The sequence below is a fragment of the Idiotropiscis lumnitzeri genome, chromosome 2, assembly GCF_059441095.1.
Source record: "Idiotropiscis lumnitzeri isolate Australia: NSW breed Sydney's pygmy pipehorse chromosome 2, RoL_Ilum_1.0, whole genome shotgun sequence".
In the NCBI taxonomy this organism is placed as follows: domain Eukaryota; kingdom Metazoa; phylum Chordata; class Actinopteri; order Syngnathiformes; family Syngnathidae; genus Idiotropiscis; species Idiotropiscis lumnitzeri.
In genome coordinates this window covers 16938908-16956591 of record NC_142392.1, presented here as the reverse complement: position 1 = coordinate 16956591, position 17684 = coordinate 16938908, and the positions used below count along the sequence as shown (strand labels likewise).

The 17684-nt window shown below is 45.7% G+C and overlaps 1 protein-coding gene across 1 annotated transcript; it reads right to left on the bottom strand.

The window, feature by feature from the left end:
- Positions 1 to 627: 627 nt before the first annotated feature.
- On the bottom strand, positions 628 to 14724 carry LOC148341845 (uncharacterized). The gene is made up of 6 exons (XM_088283929.1): positions 14611 to 14724; positions 13767 to 13865; positions 13530 to 13679; positions 13414 to 13468; positions 1960 to 2094; positions 628 to 1701 (listed from the first exon to the last, which is right to left on the bottom strand). Exons 1-6 carry the CDS (start codon positions 14722 to 14724, stop codon positions 737 to 739), a joined length of 1518 nt encoding a protein of 505 aa, XP_088140055.1. The 3' UTR covers positions 628 to 736.
- Positions 14725 to 17684: the final 2960 nt, after the last annotated feature.

The following is a 17684-nucleotide window of genomic DNA, read 5'->3' as shown; positions in this document are numbered from 1 at the left end:
GTGTCTCTCAGCATGCTGTTTAGTGAAGAATGTTTTAGCACAAACGCTGCAACTGAATGGCTTGTCTCCACTGTGCGTTCTTGTGTGGATTCGTAAATGCAACTTTTGAGAGAAGCTTTTGCCACAAACTGAGCAGGAAAAAGGTTTTTCTCCACTGTGCGTTCTTGTGTGGTTTGTTAAATGCAACTTTTGAGAGAAACTCTTGGCACAAACTGAGCAGGAAAAAGGTTTTTTACCACTGTGCTTTCTTGTGTGCCTTACAAAATGAGACTTTCGAGAGAAGCTCTTGCCACAAATTGAGCAAGAAAAAGGGTTTTCTCCACTGTGTGTTATTGCGTGCCTTGTGAAATTAGAATTATCGGAGAAGCTTTTACCACAATCTGAGCAGCTAAAGGTTTTTTCACCACTGTGTGTTCTTGTGTGATTTGTTAAAAATGACTTTACATTAAAGCTTTTGCCACAAACTGAGCAGGAAAAAGGTTTTTCACCACTGTGCTTTCTTGTGTGGCTTGTTAAATGCGACTTTTGAGAGAAACTCTTGCCACAAATTGAGCAAGAAAAAGGTTTTTCTCCACTGTGTGTTCTTGCGTGCCTTGTGAAATTAGAATTCTCTGAGAAGCTTTTACCACAATCTGAGCAGGAAAAGGGTTTTTCACCACTGTGTGTTCTTGTGTGGCTTGTTAAATGTGACTTTAGAGAAAAGCTTTTGCCACAAATTGAGCAGGAAAAAGGTTTTTCACCACTGTGTTCTTGTGTGGCTTGTTAAATTTGATTTTAGAGAAAAGCTTTTACCACAAAACAAGCAGGAAAAAGGTTTTTCTCCACTGTGCGTTCTTGTGTGCCTTACTAAAGAAGACTTTCGAGAGAAGCATTTTCCACAAACTGAGCAGGAAAAAGGTTTTTCACCACTGTGCTTTCTTGTGTGGCTTGTTAAATGCGACTTTTGAGAGAAACTCTTGCCACAAATTGAGCAAGAAAAAGGTTTTACTCCACTGTGTGTTCTTGCATGCCTTGTGAAATTAGAATTCTCGGAGAAGCTTTTACCACAATCTGAGCAGGAAAAAGGTTTTTCACCACTGTGTGTTCTTGTGTGGCTTGTTAAATGTGACTTGAGAGAAAAGCTTTTGTCACAAATTGAGCAGGAAAAAGGTTTTTCACCACTGTGTGTTCTTGTGTGGCTTGTTAAATGTGACTTTAGAGAAAAGCTTTTGTCACAAAACAAGCAGGAAAAAGGTTTTTCTCCACTGTGCGTTCTTGTGTGCCTTACTAAAGAAGACTTTCGAGAGAAGCATTTTCCACAAACTGAGCAGGAAAAAGGTTTATCTCCGCTGTGTGTTCTTGTGTGCGGTTTTAACGACAGCTTTGAAGTTAATGAGTCAGTGTGACATGCCCTTTCACCTTTGGCTTGCCCATCATCTTCATCATCATCATCATCGTCATGAGTGTCTGATAATGTGTCCTCATGATGTGCTTGTGATGGCCCCCAGTGGTCTTCATCACCTTCTGTTGTCACGTGATGACTTGAGCTGCTGCTTGGAGGCTCCGCCCCTCTGTTGTCCTCACTCACATCCTTTTTTTCATCTTCAGTCTTTATAGGGACAACGTTCAGTGGTGACTTGTTGATCTCCTCCTCCTCCTCCTTTTTGATATGAGTCAAGTCTGGCTCTTCTTTCACAGAACGGAGATCGTTTTCACAGACGTCTGCAGGACACAAAAAGACAAACACAAATTTGGTTTGGTCAAGTCAAACCTCATGCGGCGACTTTGTCTTATATTGTTTCTACCGTGCTACCTTGACTTATGCCTGCCGCACACGGAGCAATGCGTGCGACCCCAACTTGGACCGGACCATGGGGACATTTCACAAAATTACGTTTGACGATGTAAACCTCCCTTTCCTAGCAGCACAGCTGTGATAAACGAGCATTTAAAAAGGAAGCACCCCTCTGTTGTCCTCACTCTCATCCTTGTTTTCATCTTCAGTCTTTATATGGACAACGTTCACTGGTGACTTGTTGATCTCCACCTCCTCCTTTTTGATGTGAGTCAAGTCTGGCTCCTCTTTCACAGAACGGAGATCATTTTGTCTGACGTCTGCAGGACACAAAAAGACAAATTTGGTTTGGTCAAATCAAAGTTCAGGCGGCGACTTTGTCTTATATTGTTCCTACCGTGCTACCTTGACTTGTGCCTGCCGCACACGGAGCAATGCGTGCGACCCCGATTTGGATCGGACCATGGGGGCATTTCACAAAATTACGTCCTACGGTGTAAACCTCCCTTTCGCAGCACAACAGTGATAAACGAGCATTTAAAAAGGAAGCATGTTGCGGCTGATGCCGATTTCATTCCTGACATACTCACAGACGTTTCTGGAAGCGAGCTGAAGTTAGCACACACACGTCTGATGGAACACCTGTTGTGGGACCCTAACTTTTTAATGGGGGCCACTGGGGGCCATCGCAACATAATGTCATTGATAGAATAGGAATCCTTCAAGTGAAATATGTTTACAAGTATTTCTTTTTGCATTTATGGATAGTTTCATCGTGGGTATTTTTGCTTCCATTATAATCTGGATCCCTAAAAGAATTAAAGGGGCCCTGGCATCAGAGTCGCTATTTATTGCATGATTTACATTTAGCCTGCTAGTACATTCCAACATTCCCCTTTTTATTTTTTATAAAATTTCTGTTTTTAAATAAATTTTAAAACAACATTATGTTTGAAGAGTCAAAATCCCTACACATCAGCATTAAGCAACAACACTTTCACTCTGACTTTCATGTTGACATATTTGAATAATGACTGTATATTTTAAAGTTATCCAATATGTATTCAAATTCGACTAAGATACACCAAAATATTTTAAGAGTTCACTGAATTATTTTGGAACTGCAACGATGCTTAACAGCCATAGGGTGTCAGTAATGAGTAACAAAGTAACACAACACCTCCCATTGTTCCGTCATCATTGTCATTTGCATAAATGATCAAGAACTATGAGTTGCGGGGGAGATGCAAACCATCTGGGACACGGGAACTTTATGACCAGGAACTAAATGTTCCTGGCCTTGTTGGTAGAAAATGGGGTTGTGGCGTACTCCCTTTTTAAGCCCATAGAAAGCTAAAGATGCAGATGCATTCCTTGCAGCATGCGCTTGTTCACTGATGAGATCCGTGCAACCCTGGATGGATGCATTCAATGTATTTTAAATGTTTGGATGGGGTGAAACTACGCACACGTGCACGAAACAGTGCAGGGCCACCCGAGGTTCATTGACTCTCACCCGACGAAGCCAGTACAAAGTTAATAAATAAGACCATTACGTGCTTGATTTTTAAAAAAAACTTAATATTTTGTGTTTTATCCACTAAAATTGATCAACCGCCATTGATGTTTTCGCCCCAGTGTGCAGATTTTTTAGAGTCAGGCAGAATTCCTTCCGGAAGGAATTGCTTGAACAAGATATAAATACCAGAAAATGTAAAATGTTAAATAATCAGTTCAAATTTTATACAAAAAAAAACATGGAGTTCACGCCCCCCTATTGGTTATTCTTTGGCATATATTTTCTGCACTGATTTCATTTGGCAAAAACAAATGTTCAGCAAACCGACGAGCAATATTTAAAAATAAAACGGCAATAACCTTGGACGCATTTCCCCAAACAACTTAATGTTGTGATGCATATTTTTAACGATAGAAAGTCGTTCTTGACAAAGCAAATGAGAGTAAAACGTGTACAAACCTGCTTTGAGTGGCACAACACGAGGCTGGTTGCAAACTTCGTCCAGCAGTTGAAGATGTTGCTCGTTCTCTTCTTTTATTCCACAAAGATCCTCTTTGTACTTGGGTGTCGTTCTTTCACACATATTCAAATGATAATTCCCAAAAATCCGCACTTGATCTCTGCTTGGCGATGAGTCATGTGCCTCTTTTTGTTAGCAGCTAGCTAGCTAACAAGCTAAGCTAACTACGCCGAAAAGCATCAACGCGCGAAGATGAGGTTATCGGGACACAAAGACTTAATGAATTATGTCGTAGTCCTTTAGAGTAGCACTGGACATCCTTTGAGAAAATTACAGTCAGTTCCACACTAAATCAGAAGAATTTAGCGGTGAACTGCTTTTGTTCCGGTGTGGACGGGTCGGTGTATGTGGTCGAGGTCCTTCGGAAGCTGCGCGCTTGCTTATGACGTCATGCTTTAAGCGCGTATTTTCCATATATATTTCTTTGCCTCAGTGGGTTTTATTTACACCTGGATGTTCTATTTTAATATTTATTTTATATAATATTTTAATTCGGTTGATAAAAAAAAATTAACCAAATAATTAAATTAACGCCACATTGGCGAGTCATCTCCCGCGTCACTTCCGCTTATGCCCCGAGAAACCGCTGCTGGAACAGCAGTGGGACGTTTACGTTTCTCCGACCGAACTTGCAACAATGCTGTGGTTCACTCGGGCTGCAAGATTGTATGAATATAATGTCTGCATATACTCGCAGTGCTTCTCAATTATTTCACGCCCGCCCCTACCAAGAAGAAAAAGATTCGCGCCACCCCACCACCAATTGTTTTTCTATCTTTGTAGATTGATATTAGATTGTCAATAAAATATCCCTTAACTAACCTAAATTGATAAGAAATATAATTTTGAGAACTATTATAGTGAGGATCTCGAAACTCAGTACTCTGTTGTGCAAATATTGATGAGATTGTGGCGGACATTAGGACCATGCCTCTCACCCAGCAGGCATCCCGTTTGGGGGCGTATTCATGTTAATGTTTGTTGGCGCGAATTTGTGATTGTGTGTTATTCTGTTGTTGGCAGTCTTGGAATAAAGACGTGTTCACAGTCAGTCGTGTGTGCTCATTTCAACTGCCACATTGGTGACCCCGACGCTGAGTATGTTTCAAGTCGTAGATGAAGAGGTGTCTTCCTTGGCCATGCCGCCCCAACTCCCTCATCTTGCAGCCGTCACCGCTACCGTGAGGCTACCGGAGTTCTGGCAGAGCGATCCGGCTTCGTGGTTCCAGCATGTGGAAGCGCTTTTCCACCTTCGTGGAATCACCTCCGATGACCCGAAGTACTACATGGTCGTGGCGTCCCTCAACCAACTGACTACACGTCGTGTTATGCAGCTATTGCGAGCACCTCCACATGGCGGGAAATACGACGCGCTCAAACAGCTTCTGCTGAGGAGGTTCTGTTTGTCGGACTCAGAGAGGGCAGATAGGCTCCTTTCCCTGCCCGGTTTGGGCGATGGCACGGCGGTGGATCTTATGGACAATATGCTGTCGCTCTTGGGTTCGGATGAGGGCGGTTTTATTTTCCCGCACATTTTCCTGCGACAGCTACCATCTCCGGTGCGCGCAGTGTTGGCTAACTCCGCTTGTCTGGCGACCGGCGATCATCGAGGTTTGGCTGAGGAAGCGGATCGAGTTCTGCTGGCTACGAGACGGTTCGCCGTGCAAAGTGTGGCGGCCGATTCCACCCTTGGGACGACACCAGACGTGGATCCGTCAACGGTGGCCGCGGTGGTCGTTCGAAAGCGTCGTGGGAAGGTTCTCTGCTTCTTCCATCAGCGGTTTGGCGCCAGGGCTCGGCGTTGTGTTCCCCCCTGCACCTACGAAGCTCCGGGAAACTCCAACGCCGGCGTTCAGTAGTGGCTGTGGGCGCCGGCAAAGAGAGCGAGCTGCTTTTCCTTACAGACTCGTCCTCTGGAAGACGTTTCCTGGTGGACTGCGGGTCGCAAGTCAGCCTGCTTACACCCTCCGCCGTGGACAAGGCGGGCGGCGTTTGCGGACCACCCCTGTGTGCGGCTAACGGCTCGCCCATCATCAGCTTTGGTTCCAGGTCGGTGACTCTGTGCTTCCATGGACGTGATTTCCAGTGGAACTTTCTTGTTGCCGCAATCACGGTTCCCATTATCGGCGCGGATTTTCTGTGTGCACATGGACTGCTCGTTGATGTCGCAAACCGCCGTTTGATTGACGCTGTTTCTTTTGCTACTTTTCCGTGTGAGGCTGGGGGACTCGGGCCATTAACGCATGCGAATTATTTGGCATCGGGTGACATTTATCAGCGCCTGCTGACAGACTTTCCCTCCCTAACGACTCCAGCCTTTTCCACCGCATGCACTAAACACGGGGTGGAGCATTTCATACCCACGGTCGGCCCGCCTGTTTTTGCTCGCGCGCGTCGCCTTGACGCGGCCAAATTGGCGATAGCAAAAGGGGAGTTTGCTACAATGGAGCGTTTGGGGATTGTGAGGCGTTCTAACAGTCCGTGGGCCTCGCCTTTACACATGGTGCCTAAAAGGGATGGTTCCTGGCGGCCTTGTGGTGATTTTCGTCGCCTTAACAATGTGACTACGCATGACCGTTACCCCATTCCACACATTCAAGACTTTTCCACCCGTTTGGCGGGCACCACCATTTTTTCAAAAGTAGACTTGGTCCGTGGTTACCACCAGGTGCCTGTGCAGGCGGAAGATGTGCCCAAAACCGCGGTGATAACCCCGTTCGGTCTTTTTGAATTCTTGCGCATGCCTTTTGGACTGAAGGGGGCAGCACAGACTTTTCAAAGATTGATGGACTCTGTGTTGCGCAACCTCGACTTTGTGTTTGTTTATCTTGACGATATTCTGGTGGCCAGTCCTTCACCAGAGGAACATCTGTCGCACTTAACAGAGGTTTTCAAGCGTCTTGATTCGCATGGTCTGATCGTTAACCCAGCGAAATGTCAATTTGGTCTGGCTGAGATTGATTTCTTAGGCCACCGGATTTCAGCACAGGGCGCGGTCCCCTTGCCCGCCAAGGTGAAGGCAGTGGTGGATTTCCCCCGCCCGGCCTCAATTAAGGCGCTGCAGGAGTTTTTGGGCATGGTTAATTTTTATAACCGGTTTCTCCCGCGTGCGGCCCACCTCCTGCATCCTCTTTACAATGCCTTGAAAAATAAGAAAGCTAATGATACTGTCGAGTGGTCTGCACCGCGGGAACAGGCTTTTCGACAAACTAAGGACGCCCTGGCGAGTGCGACTCTCCTGGTCCACCCGATTGCGACTGCGCAAGTTGCCTTAACTACAGATGCTTCTGATATAGCTGTTGGGGCAGTGGTTGAGCAGCTCGTGGCAAATGTGTGGCAGCCTCTTGCGTTTTTCAGTCGTAAGCTGCGGGATAACGAACGCAAGTATAGTGTTTTCGACCGAGAGTTGTTGGCTTTGTACCTTGCGACGCGCCACTTTCGCTTCCTTCTTGAAGGACGCCGTTTCACGGCTTACGTAGATCATAAGCCACTTACGTTTGCGATGTCAAAGGTTACTGAACCATGGTCGGCCCGTCAGCAGCGGCACTTGGCGGCCGTTTCAGAGTTTACGACGGACGTTCGGCACGTGGCCGGTAAGTGTAACCCTGTAGCTGATTGTTTATCGCGCGCGATCGTGTGTCCAGTCCAGCTTGGGGTTGATTTTTCGGAAATGGCTGCCGACCAGTCCGTTGATCCTGACATCCGCAACCTCAAGGCAGTGAGTACGGCTCTTAAGCTTGAGGAGGTGGTGTTGCGGGGCGGTGGCACTGCTCTCCTCTGCGATGTGTCCACGGGCCGCCCTCGTCCTGTAGTTCCGTTGGAATGGCGTCGCCGGATTTTTGATTCGATCCACTCCCTGTCACACCCTGGCGTCCGTGCATCGGTCAAGCTGGTGGGGGCAAAGTTTGTCTGGCCCGGGCTTCGTAAGGACGTCAGGATGTGGGCAGCGGCCTGTGTAGCATGTCAGCGTGCCAAAGTCCACCGACACACCAGGTCGAGCCTTGAACCTTTTCCGATTCCGGCCAGGAGGTTCGACCATGTGCATGTGGACTTGGTAGGTCCCCTTCCCCCTTCGCAAGGTTTTACTCACCTACTCACTATGGTGGACCGGACGACTAGGTGGCCAGAGGCGGTTCCTCTGTCCTCCACGACCTCGGTGGATATAGCCCGTGCGTTTCTGTCGTCCTGGGTCGCGCGTTTTGGCACGCCGTCCGATATCACCTCGGACAGGGGCCCCCAGTTTGTATCTGAGCTCTGGTCAGCCTTGGCAGTATCGTTGGGTGTGCGCGTGCACCGCACTACTGCCTACCATCCGCAGGCTAACGGTTTGTGCGAACGTTTTCACCGGTCACTTAAAGCTGCGCTGCGAGCTGCGTTATCGGACGGTAACTGGGTCGACCGTCTGCCATGGATTTTGCTCGGCTTACGTTCAGCGCCGAAGGAGGATCTTAACGCCGCTCCTGCTGAGTTGGTGCTCGGTCAGCCGCTTCGCGTACCTGGTGAATTTCTGCCAGACGGTTTGGACGCTCCGCCCTTTTCCTTTTTGTCGGGGGGGCCCCTGAGCCCTGCACCGGTTCACCACTGTGTTCCCAAGGTATTCGTGCCGTCCGCGCTTATGTCAGCCCGTTTTGTTTTTGTGCGCCACGATGCCCACCGCTCGCCCTTGCAGCCACCGTATGACGGCCCGTTTAGGGTGCTGGAGCGCGGCGATAAGAGTTTTGTGCTTGATATGGGTGGGCGAAGGGAGTGCGTCTCGGTAGATAGGCTAAAACCAGCTCATTTGGTTGCAGGCGATGTGCTGTTGCCGGCCCACGTCCCTCGCCGCGGTCGCCCTCCAAAGTCCACGCCCTCACTTCCGCGCGACGACGTTGTGTGTCGTGCTCCCGCTCCTGTCTCGCCTGACCCCCCTGCCCACCGGGTTTCAACTGCACCACTAAAGGATGGCCTGCGTAGTCGTTGTGGCAGGCCGGTGAAGCCCCCTGTGAGGTTTTTGTTCTGAGCGACCTTCTGGGTGTTCGGGGGGGGGCTGTGTGGCGGACATTAGGACCATGCCTCTCACCCAGCAGGCATCCCGTTTGGGGGCGTATTCATGTTAATGTTTGTTGGCGCGAATTTGTGATTGTGTGTTATTCTGTTGTTGGCAGTCTTGGAATAAAGACGTGTTCACAGTCAGTCGTGTGTGCTCATTTCAACTGCCACAAGATGACAAATATTTGTCATGTCATTTCATTATCCTCACCGCTTATCCTGGCCAGGGTCGCGGGAGGCTCCTGGAGCCAATTCCAGCTGACAACGGGCGAAAGGCGCACAACACCCTGAACTGGTCGCCAGCCAGTCACAGGGCAGACATAGACACCGTCACTGAGTAGGAACTGAACCCACGTTGCCTGCACACAACTCAGGCGAGTGTACCACTCCACCATCAGTGACATGATAAATATTTACGAATACGTTTTTTGTCAAAAACTTTATTAACATTAACAAACAGTTATTAATACTTTCATAATATAGAAAAGACAATAAAAAGAGCCAGGGGGATTTTAAACAAAAATTCTATATGAATAACAAAGCAACAGCTTTAGTATTGTTGGAGTTGAGTCACCGTGGAAATGAGAAGTAGTTAGTAAATCAACCTTTAAAAGCCAAACTTACGCAAGTTTTCTGCCTTGTGCGCACTCAGAGGTGCAGCGCTATATGTCAGCAGGAAACGTTGCACGTACGGAAGACCCGCTCTTATACTGGAAGTCCATGGAGGCAACGTTCCCTCATCTATTTCAATTAGCCACACAGGCGTTGTGCACACCGGCCTCTTCAGTGCCTTGTGGGAGGATCTTCTCAAAGGCGGGGGAAATTGCCTAAAAAAAAAAGATATAAATAGACTGAATAACAAAACGCTGGAGAAACTAATTTTTTTTAATAAAAATCTTTAATTACAATGAGTCCATTGTCATTCACAACACTTTTACTTGAGCATTCAGACAGATGTTCACTTAATTTATCAACTGCGTCTCAAATATCAAAGATTTTTTTATGAAAGTACGTATATGTAAAAATAATGTGAATGCAAATGCCTAATCATTGGAATTGGATAAAATTAGTTTGACAGATCAGAGTCTGATGACCCTGTCAAATTTTTCCTGCAAGTCCACCAGGTGTCAGTATTCAGCAACACAGTGTCAACACAGTGTCAATACAGTGTGTCACTGTGTCAAAACGATACAGGTTGCCTCATCTACCCATCACTAACAGGGACGAGAGTGGGGACGAGAGTGGGGACGAGAGTGGGGACGAGAGTGGGGACGAGAGTGGGGACGAGAGTGGGGACGAGAGTGGGGACGAGAGTGGGGACGAGAGTGGGGACGAGAGTGGGGACGAGAGTGGGGACGAGAGTGGGGACGAGAGTGGGGACGCGGACAAGCGAATGCACGAGATCAGAGAGCGGTCGTGACAGTCCGTAACGGAGCAATGCACCGCCAATGAGTTGGCGGAGTGAGGTGTTCAAATAGTCCAGTAATTAGGGGAGCAGATGGGCATCAGGTGTGTGAGGGTAACGGGGAACAGGTGCGTGGCTGGTGGGGAACGAGTGCTGGAGGGAACGCCCCACTCAGCTGACTAAATAAACAGAATGAGCACATGGCAGGAAGGTGAAGAAAATAATAACAAAAACACTGACATGACCGACACGGGTTATGACAGCAGTATTTTTTATCATTGCAGCATTTTATTAATTTTCCCTCTGTACCATAGACAGACAGACATTCGGAGTGTTTCCTTACACTTGTAAATGTTGTGGGATGTAAGTGTGTATATACACATGGGGATTTGTGTGTTTACGTATATACTGTGTATATTCGCATAGGTTTGCTTTTTCTGAATGTCTGCTGCTAATGTTATACATTAACGGCCACATTGCACCGCCGCCTCGGTGTGATCTATATGTTTGCTGCTGTCACACTGCAAATTTCCCCATTGTGGGACTATTAAAAGACATCTTTATCGTTATCTTTAAAAACCTTGTGTTGGTGCTTGCAAAATAATTTTCCATTAGATTAAGATTGAACAAAATGGGGAAACAAAAATTTAAAAAGTAAATACTGTAACTATTAAACATTGAATACTAAATTATTCCTAAAACAGATCAATGAATCTTGAAATTAATCGTGAATTATTGCAGTTTAATAAATACTGAAACAAATAATGAAATATTACAGTACTTTAAATAAATACCGAAATCATTTTCGAACACAATAACAGTTAAGTAATAAAAGAGTGACATATTTTCATTTAAAATTCGCAATCACATCACAACCTGGTGAAAAACCCTGTAAAAAGGCAAATATGTTGACATAAAGTATCACTTTATCATGTCAACTGTTAATAATAGGGAAATACATTTGGAATACTATCCAACCAACAACATGGTGTCAGATGTGAAAACAAAACCAGCAACAAAAGTAAAATTCAATACATCTCTCAAGTTCATATTTGGGAACTAAAATGTTTCTTCATGTGCATCTTGGGTTTTTCTCTATGTTTAGAAGATAACGATGATTTGCATCGCAAATGGTGACATCTGTCGGTGAGTTGGTGACAGTGCTCCACAAAGCCAGCAGCCAATCAAATCACAGCGGGGTGTGTCCTGTTCTTCGGTTTTCGTGCCGAACAGACTGCCATTTTCTCGGAGGAAATTCTTTCAGTGCGACTCTGAAAAGACGACGCCATCTTTCATTCGTCTCGTTGAACAAAGAGAAGCTCACGAGTTATCGCCAAGCAGAGATCAAGTGCGGATTTGTTGAGATTGGCGTTTGAAAATGTGTGAAAGAACGACACCCAAGTACAAAGAGGAACATTGTGGAATAAAAGAAGAGAACGAGCAACAACTTCAACTGCTGGACGAAGTTTGCACCAAGCCTCGTGTTGTGCTACACAAAGCAGGTTTGTACACGTCTTACTCTCATTTGCTTTGTAAAGAACGACTTTCTATCGTTAAAAGTATGCATCACAACATTAAGTTGTTTGGGGGAATGCGTTCAAGGTTATTGCCGTTTTATTTTTAAATATTGCCTTTTACTTGTCGGTTTTCTGAACATTTGTTTATTCCAAATGAAATCAGTGCAGAAAATAAATGCCAAAGAAAAAACAATAGTGGGGGGTGAACTCCATGTTTTTTTTCCAGTTTAAAATTTGAACTGATTATTTAACATTTTATATATTCCGGTTTTTAAATGGTGTGAAAGAAATTAAGTTTGTCATGTCATCATGTTTCAAAACTATGCTGACAGATGTAGTGTATTTTGATATTGTGGTAAATTTCCGCTGTTGATGTGCGGGCCTGGCTCGGCTCCCCTCCGGACAGGTCGCCGGGCAAGGTTGGCTTGGTGATGGGGAAAAAACTTCTGACACACACCGGTGGTTGGAAGAAGATTTTATTGATCTCAGCTGATGTCAGAAGTTCCCAAAAGAAAAAAGGTCTCTCCCTCTCGCGCCTTCCCTTCTTATAGGGAAGGCAAACAAAGGACATGAATATCTAATTTTCCCTTATTGCATATGCATTTTTATCCTGCTGTCTCTTAGCTGACTTTTCAAACAGCCTCTCTGTGCGAGGCACAGATCCCATTTCCAGATGCGACTTCTTGGCGCCAGACCCCTCTTCTGTAAACACCTCGCCGATGACCTCTGTTCAAAGTCCTGACCTTTCGTACCTGATGTTTGGGGCCAGCTGCCACTCAAAGCTGTAACTTAATACTAAGGGGCTCCAACCCCAAGAGTTGATATTCCTAAAAGCAGCAATCTCGTCATGGCCATAAAATGGGTTGCATATGTTAGACCTTGTGAAAATACACTACATACCCCCCTTCGAGGCAAACCCAAATTGCCTCGACACTTTAGTTAAGATAAAACAAAAACAACATCAGCATGAATTAAAAAATCTCATTCCAACATTTTATGCCAATCCCATGTCTACAATTTGAAACCCTATTTGACTAGATCCTAAATGATGCTCAAGGCATGTTACTTAAGGTTAACTTTAGACTAGGAAAAGATAATCTAATAAGGCCAAATCACTCCCTGATGGCACCCTAACACCTCCCACAGGACTACACACCACCGCAAAAATTTAAAAGATCTCATATCAACCACCCCGGTCGCATCAAATTTACCCCTTGACTGGTAATTCTTTTAGCAAACCGACATTAACATTAGGCAAATTTCGATGCAGTCCATACGGAAGTGTTAGGGACCCACCGAGCCTCCGTCGGAAAAAACCCCCTCGTGTAGAGAGTGGGGAAAAAGAGGGAGGCCCATACTAACCAACAAACAATGTTTACAGATTGCCACAAATACAAAGGCCATGAACATGAAAACGAGCATAAAGGCTTCATATGACATGCTGAAGCACCACCGATATAAATGAAAGAATAGTCATGCAGCAAATACAAATGATATCAAAACACAGTAAACATGTTCCACCGTGCCTCCTGTGTGCGTAGTTGTGTGCTTGTGTATGTGTTGTACAGTCCATTGCACTGATAGAGAAGTGCGCCAACAAACCGGACAATACTGGTAAGGGCCCGCAGCCCATAGTCATTGGCCTCGCACCAACGTTTACAGTCCCCTCAACGGTCTGCAAGACCCTGGCCAGTTCCTTAGTGTCCTGTAGCAGTAAAAGCATCATAAATCTCCTTTGACCCCCCTTGGATCCCATCCAACCTCACAGCCATATTCAGGACATGATTGACTTGCTCGGGCAACACTTTCGGAAAAACCAGATCTGATGTTCGCATCCTACAACACTCATAGGAGTCCTCCTTGTCGCTTGCTCTAAGTGAGGTTCCAATCTGCATCCACCTCCAGTTACACTCCACCTGAAATACAACAAGCAGAAACACTCCACACAAAATTGAGCACCTGAGGTGCCAAATGAAATCATTTTCAACAAGAAAAACAGGCACATTCCAGGACATGGATGGCTCCAAGGCCGCTGCAGTCTTCAACACAGCCATCATCTCCAGAATGTCCCCCTTGGCCCCCAAACTGTACCAACACTGACTCTGTCAAATAGGGGAGGGTGCAGAGACAGAAAAAAATTGGGGAAGCCGCGGAGCGGAGCCCAACATCAGTCGAACTCCGGGTCCACAACCCCTCCGGCAGAGATGCAAACAGGACTTTCGCTTCCGAGTGACCCATTCCCTGTCCCGCATAGTGTCGAGAAATTTGGTAATGTTCCAAAACAAATGAATTTGTAATGGGGCAGAAATACGCTACCCTGATAGTGAAACAGAGTACTCAACATCTGAACTGAAAACCCGTCAGTCGTCTTCATCATGGGGCCTAAGTCTTTAATATGATAATGCGCGCCGTCAGTTAATGCGATTTGTGGCAGGCGAACGTAGACCATTCATACTGTCTCCCCTGCTCCGGAGCAAGGCGCACATGCAAGGCAACGCCGGTAGACATAACAAACACATAATCATCATGTAAGATCTATTTCTCACCCTCGATTTTGGGTGAATGCACACTGGCAAACCAAATCATCATAACTCAGTGTTCAATGCAAAGTATCAATTGGTGGTTTGAATGAGTGGAGGCGGCTACGCCACACAGACCTGAGCAGAAGCAGGACGTACAAACCGCGGGAGGATGGAGACCCGGGTTTCAGAGCTGCCCAGTCTACTGGAACGGAGGAGCGCACAACGTATGCGTTGGATGTGCATAGTCAAATTCAGTCCCATCTGGTAATGCCACTCAAATACCAGTGTTAGTTTCATTTGTGTGGTGTCGGTCCACTGCAGTGACTCGGGCAATCTCCAGAAGTCCGCAAGGGTTGACAGTGTCGTTGCTCACTGCGATGTGCAGAGGGAGCTTGCAAAGCCTGGAATATCTTGTCCCACCATCAAAACTGTTGTCCATCTACCGTCACCGGCATGCCGGGACCTGCCAGTCCTTGAACGCTGAGGCTCCTTGGGCACCCCTATTGCGGAATTGGGGTCCCGATCTGGTTGAGGAGTCAAGTGTGCTTTGAGAGGCCATGGAAGCGTTGTCAGAGGAGTGGGTAGCGGTGGTGCCCCCTCGCTGGTGGAGCTCTTTGTGACCGGCATGGCACTGGACCACAGGATGGCACCTTTCAGGAAGTGGCTCGGTATGGACAGCTCATCACCCAGTGACCCAACACCCCACAGCAATGGCACGTCCCACTCACAACCCATGTCTATAACCACTCATACTTTTGTTACGTGACCTTGCTGACCGGCTGGTGCGGACAACAAGCCTGCTGTGGCGCTGCATCACCAGAACCTGGCGCAGGAGCAGCAGAAACGGAAGGCGCAAGCGGAGTGGGAGCTGTCTGTATTAGCCGCAGCATTCGCTGCCCCCCACTTATTTATTTTTCCTCTTTTTTTTTTTTCCTTTCCATATTCTTTTTCCTTTCCCAATGAATTTGCACTCTTGGCCCTCTGGACCCGCAAATGTAGCAATTCTCTTTCTACATCCAAGACAATATTTTCTTTCATCGATGGCGTACAAATTGACGCAAAAATGTGTGCACTACTCAAACCGATTAGCAGTTTCTCATTGACGGACTGTTTCGCATGACGTCAGTAACGGGAAGGGGCACGCCCTTAAGGACGGCCACCTGGAACAGCTGTGTGGTGATGACACTATTGGACGGGTCACTGGCGGAAGTTTCAATCCATTCACGTCTCGCCCTGGCAACCTGTCTCCCATAAGAGCTCACTAACCTAATCCCTCATAACCATGACTAGATGTAATCAACTCACAATTAACAGCACGTGTCATCTATAAATTATTTTAAATTATGTTGAATCCCCTAAAGGCCTGTCTTTTAAAAACAAAAATTCCTGGCTATTAATCATCCAAACCTAAATTATTTCTCCCAATAGGTATCCTCATCATATTTTACCTATTCCGATGCCAATTGGTTTTGTCTTCTATTTATTATTCCCTTTTAATTCCCATGAACACATCAACCATAATTTAGCTATTCTTTTTCAGCTAACTCTTATATGACCCCGTTTTCCTCAACCAATGAGTCACTAGCCTTTAAACTGGATTATCTGCAAGTTAAAAATTTCTACTTTACTGTATATCAAAAGTCCCCTCATAACAAGACAATTCGTCATATTCCCATATAATTACTATCTCAAAATGCCGTTCCATTCATTGAATTACCTCAGTACAACCGTCACCAAACTGGAGCATGCAACATTAGACGTATTTTGTTTGGCATGACCTTTAACCTTGCGTGTTCTGTTTTAACCCAATTGTATCTCTTATCAGTATCGCTGTTTCATTAGTTGCTTCCGGTCGTAAAAAGGAGGGGTTCAGAGAGGAATTTCACTCTCAGGGGCAATCCCAAACTTATGTTTCCAGGACATTGTGACACTCTAGGCTGGTTTATTATCCTTCTTATTGCAATTTTACTGCATTCAGTCTTCCTCGGGACTGAATACATTATAGTTTTTCTCTAATAGTTAATCATAGTTTGCCACTTTAGCTTTTGCGCTTTCCATATTGCCAAGTCAGATTCCACGTATCATGCCTTTATCCTTTTAAGATCTTGGATTTCTCTTTTTAAACCACCCCTACTTGAATTGAAGATTAATTTCACCCCAATGATTTTGTAGCCAATTATCTTTTTATCGTTCTAAATTTGCTTTAGTTATTATCGAAATTTTGAAATATATTTTATGCTGCATCTTTCAATGCAAACTACGACGCACACGCGTTAGCTGTTTTGATAAACTGATGACACTGCTTAATAATGCAATCGCCTAAGGACACATGGGTTTTTTAGAATGGGCACTTCTGACTACAAAGGAACTTGCACTGGTTTATAACTATAACCCCTTATCTCCTGCGTGGGGGCTGCCTGACGTCCTGGTCCCACAGTAGATTGAGGTGAGACCCCAGCGCTCTGCTTGCATTCTTCCTGCTGGGCCCAATCTTCAACTCTTTCACCTCAGCATGATCATTGTTTATATGTCCTGTTAACACTTAAACATCTTTACAGGCAAAAACAATTATGTGAAGAAAATACTGCATCCATCTCCCCCCTTTGACACATGCCCCACATGTGTCAACACAAATAACAATAAAAACCGACAAACCAGCAATTCCAGACCATCCTACCCGTGACGAACCAGACTTAATTCGTTGACCAGCCGCCTCTCCTTCTGGAATGGACACCCACTTGAATTCTGAAACACAACTGGAACCAACTCACGCAAACAAATCACTCTCCATCCAGTAGCTGCTCCCGCAACCTGCTTGACATGGAAACGGCTCTAACAGAACACACCTCAATAAACAAACAACAACAACCCACATCATACAACTCAAACATCACATAACCTCGGAACTGGAATCAGCAGCGTCCATCCTGTAAACCAGCCTGAATTCATCATCAACAAAATCAACCAAACAGGAAAAATAAATGGTTAGGGTTAAAAATTAACAAATATAGCATATCATTCTCCCAGAAGGTGATCCGCAACCTGCAAATTCAACATAAATCATATAACCAACACATCGTCTGTTCCTTCAGCAAAGGCTGAGCATTCACGTTGAAAAAAAGGTTAAAAACAAAACAAATCACCAAGTCACAATTGTCTTTTGCTCTCAGTCTCTGGCATGACTGCCATATATAGGGTCACTGTCCAAGTTTTTTCGTCTCATTGTCAACATCTGTGTCACCCCTCATACAGTCCAAAGTCATTCACAGCTGGTACAGTTGTGTCCAGCAATATTTCCGCAACAGGCCTTCTCCATTTGACTAATTTGGTTGTCAAATGGTGCCATAAGATGTACCACTTCCAAATTACTCATCCACACAGATTTGGTCAAGAACCGTC